The 2,664-nt window shown below is 32.1% G+C and overlaps 1 protein-coding gene across 1 annotated transcript in view; it reads right to left on the bottom strand.

Moving 5' to 3' along the window:
• The window catches only part of LOC102680135 (talin-1), a 15,996-nt gene that overhangs the window by 8,039 nt on the left and 5,293 nt on the right, over positions 1 to 2,664 (bottom strand). The window contains exons 7-9 of the mRNA XM_006619599.1: positions 2,224 to 2,343; positions 1,501 to 1,589; positions 53 to 185 (exon numbers count right to left, since the gene is read on the bottom strand). Coding sequence (XP_006619662.1) covers positions 53 to 185; positions 1,501 to 1,589; positions 2,224 to 2,343 — 342 coding nt within the window. The remainder of the gene's footprint in view (positions 1 to 52; positions 186 to 1,500; positions 1,590 to 2,223; positions 2,344 to 2,664) is intronic.

The following is a 2,664-nucleotide window of genomic DNA, read 5'->3' on the forward strand; positions in this document are numbered from 1 at the left end:
TTGTGCGTGTCGATCGTCTGCTCGATCCATTTCAACGAGGCCGGGTCGGTGCCCAGTTCGGGAAGTTGGGCCTTCGAGGACAACTCGGTCTCGGCGATGTGGATCACCTCGTGGCCAGCGGTTATGGTCGACAATAAGGCACGTTGTGGTTCGGACAGGACGGATGTGACCTTTGTTTGTTGCACCTGGTTTCAGCGATTCACAAATTGCTTTACGACGACGGTTAACGGATGCATGATCATCGAAAAAAAGAGTAAGAATCGAAGACGTTCCATTTTTGTTCATCTTTTTAGAAAATTTTGAATAAATTTATTATCCGTTCTTATTTCGTAAATTTTTACAACAGAGTTTTGTATTTATTTTGAAGTATTATAATAATATAAAAATTAATGAAACATGAATTATAAAGATATTTGCGTGGAAAGAGATATGATAAGTGAATAATGTAACAATTTATAATGATTTGCAAAAATTGAACGACTTCAAGTTTATATATTTTTAATAAAAACTAGTTGCTGTTATTAAATAATCGATCTTCAATGACGGATATGCAAATTAAAAATGTATGTATTGAAACGAATATGTTGAATAGAAAAGAAAATTCTTATGATATTTTCCAATATACTGATTAAATTTCAAATAAGAAGATCAATATTATTTTTACATTTCAAAGAGATTTTACATTTTAGTCACGAAAATAAAATTAAATGAAACCAAAAATTGGAAGGATTTATAACAAAAATTACTTTAAACAGCCAATGATATAAATAACTAAAAAGTTTAATCATCGTGTACCTACTCTGTGTCCGCAATAGAAGGCGCCTAGCATGAAAACAAATTTAACCGTCAATTAGTCGTTTTTTTTTTTTTTTTTAAATTATTCCGGTGTGAAACGAAAATCGTATTATTTATTAATGAACTCTTGAACTTAAATGTAATATCGCTGCGATTCGTATAAAAAGTCGAACTACTTAGCTAACGCTATAACAAAGCGGTCTCAAATGACTCTTGCTGAAGTGAATTATCAGTGTTATTTGAGGGAGGAAGAGGAAAAAATTCATTTACAATTTTTCAAGAATGCGAAAACGTGTATAGTAATAGTTCGATTGCCGTAATTCTGTATCACCATCAAACTCGAAACGTGTCCAATTCCACGAACCAAGACTGAAATTCAACATTAATCTCCAAATAATCGTCCCCAATCCATTAATTCCTATATTCCGTATACACGTATATCTGAATACTTAATCTGCCACTAATCAAATGAAATTTCCTCAATCATACACTGACATCAATCAACTCTATCAAACGAATCCAAATAGCATAACCAATATATCTGCAATTTTAGTAATCCGTATCGGTCCCATTAATGTGTCTCTGAATCAATTTAGTGTGACTGAAGGGAAAGGCCACGAATGTTTTCGATGAAAGTGAGGCAAATCCGGAACACTGATAAATCAACACCAAGCAAGAGCCTGTTCTGCCTCTGATAGATCTTACCATCGGTGGAGCGTGAGCGATGTTCACCTGGCCGCTGACAGTCGTGTATTGAGCACTGCCCATGTGCCCAGTCCCATACGGTCGAGCCCCTATAAACCGTATCATGCAACTATCCGAGTGATATTTACAAGGATCGATCCTCGGGATCGATTGATCGCTTGACAAGAAGCTGGATTAAGGCGCACACAGATCGGCTGTCTTGCGAAGCGAGAGCGGATAAGCGCCAAGTGTGTCTCGTTTATTACATACCAAATCAAAAATAAAAAAAGAAACGTATATGTGTAAACTATAGTATTTGATTTCGTTGCATAATAAATGTTCAGTTTCAGAAAATTCGTTTTAAATTCGTTTGAAAGTTACGTACGTTTTCTAATTCTCGTTTTAGTCATTCATTATTATATTTTGTTACATCATTGGTAGTAATATATATTGATTACTATAGAGGAAAAAGTTATTTATAGATTTGTGGAACTTTTTTTTTGATAAATTATTAATTTTAAGTAATTATATCGCATGCACGTTTGTAACGTGCTTGCATCCACCTCCATCGATCGTTAGTACCTGTCACAACCGTTAGGTAATCGTGATCATGACCAAACTCGTTGCAATAGAAGCTATCGCGATCGGTTTATGCGCCATAGTATCGATTGGCGCCACTAGGTGGCCGTAACTTCTCGTTATATACTATGCATACTATTAGGTATAAGTATCAAATCAAATTACTAACAATGGAGGATTCGATCACTCTTGCATTTTTAATATTTTGAATTCCCGATAAACTTTCATTATTTAGAGTCAAGTTGTTCTTGTCTAGCCATTTATATGAATCACAGGAATGAGAGTCTATTTATAATAATAATAAGAGTGTAATATAATAGTTTAGAATAAACTCGTAGTAATAAATATATATAGTATATATAACATAAGTTAATTTTAATGAATAAAGAATTTAATATATAAAAGATTAAACAGAAAACGTTTTCTATTAATAATATGATAAAACATTTTATTTTATTACTTTGTATTTTCATTTTTTATCGTAAAATATTGAGTTTTAAAATTATAAAAATAAAAAAAGAAAAAATCTTATTCCTAATTATGTAACAACTCAGTAAAAAAAAAAAAAAAAAAAATATTTAAAATATTAAAAAATTATTTTCTTTT

Source organism: Apis dorsata, unplaced genomic scaffold (assembly GCF_000469605.1).
Source record: "Apis dorsata unplaced genomic scaffold, Apis dorsata 1.3 scaffold_425, whole genome shotgun sequence".
In the NCBI taxonomy this organism is placed as follows: Eukaryota; Metazoa; Arthropoda; class Insecta; order Hymenoptera; family Apidae; genus Apis; species Apis dorsata.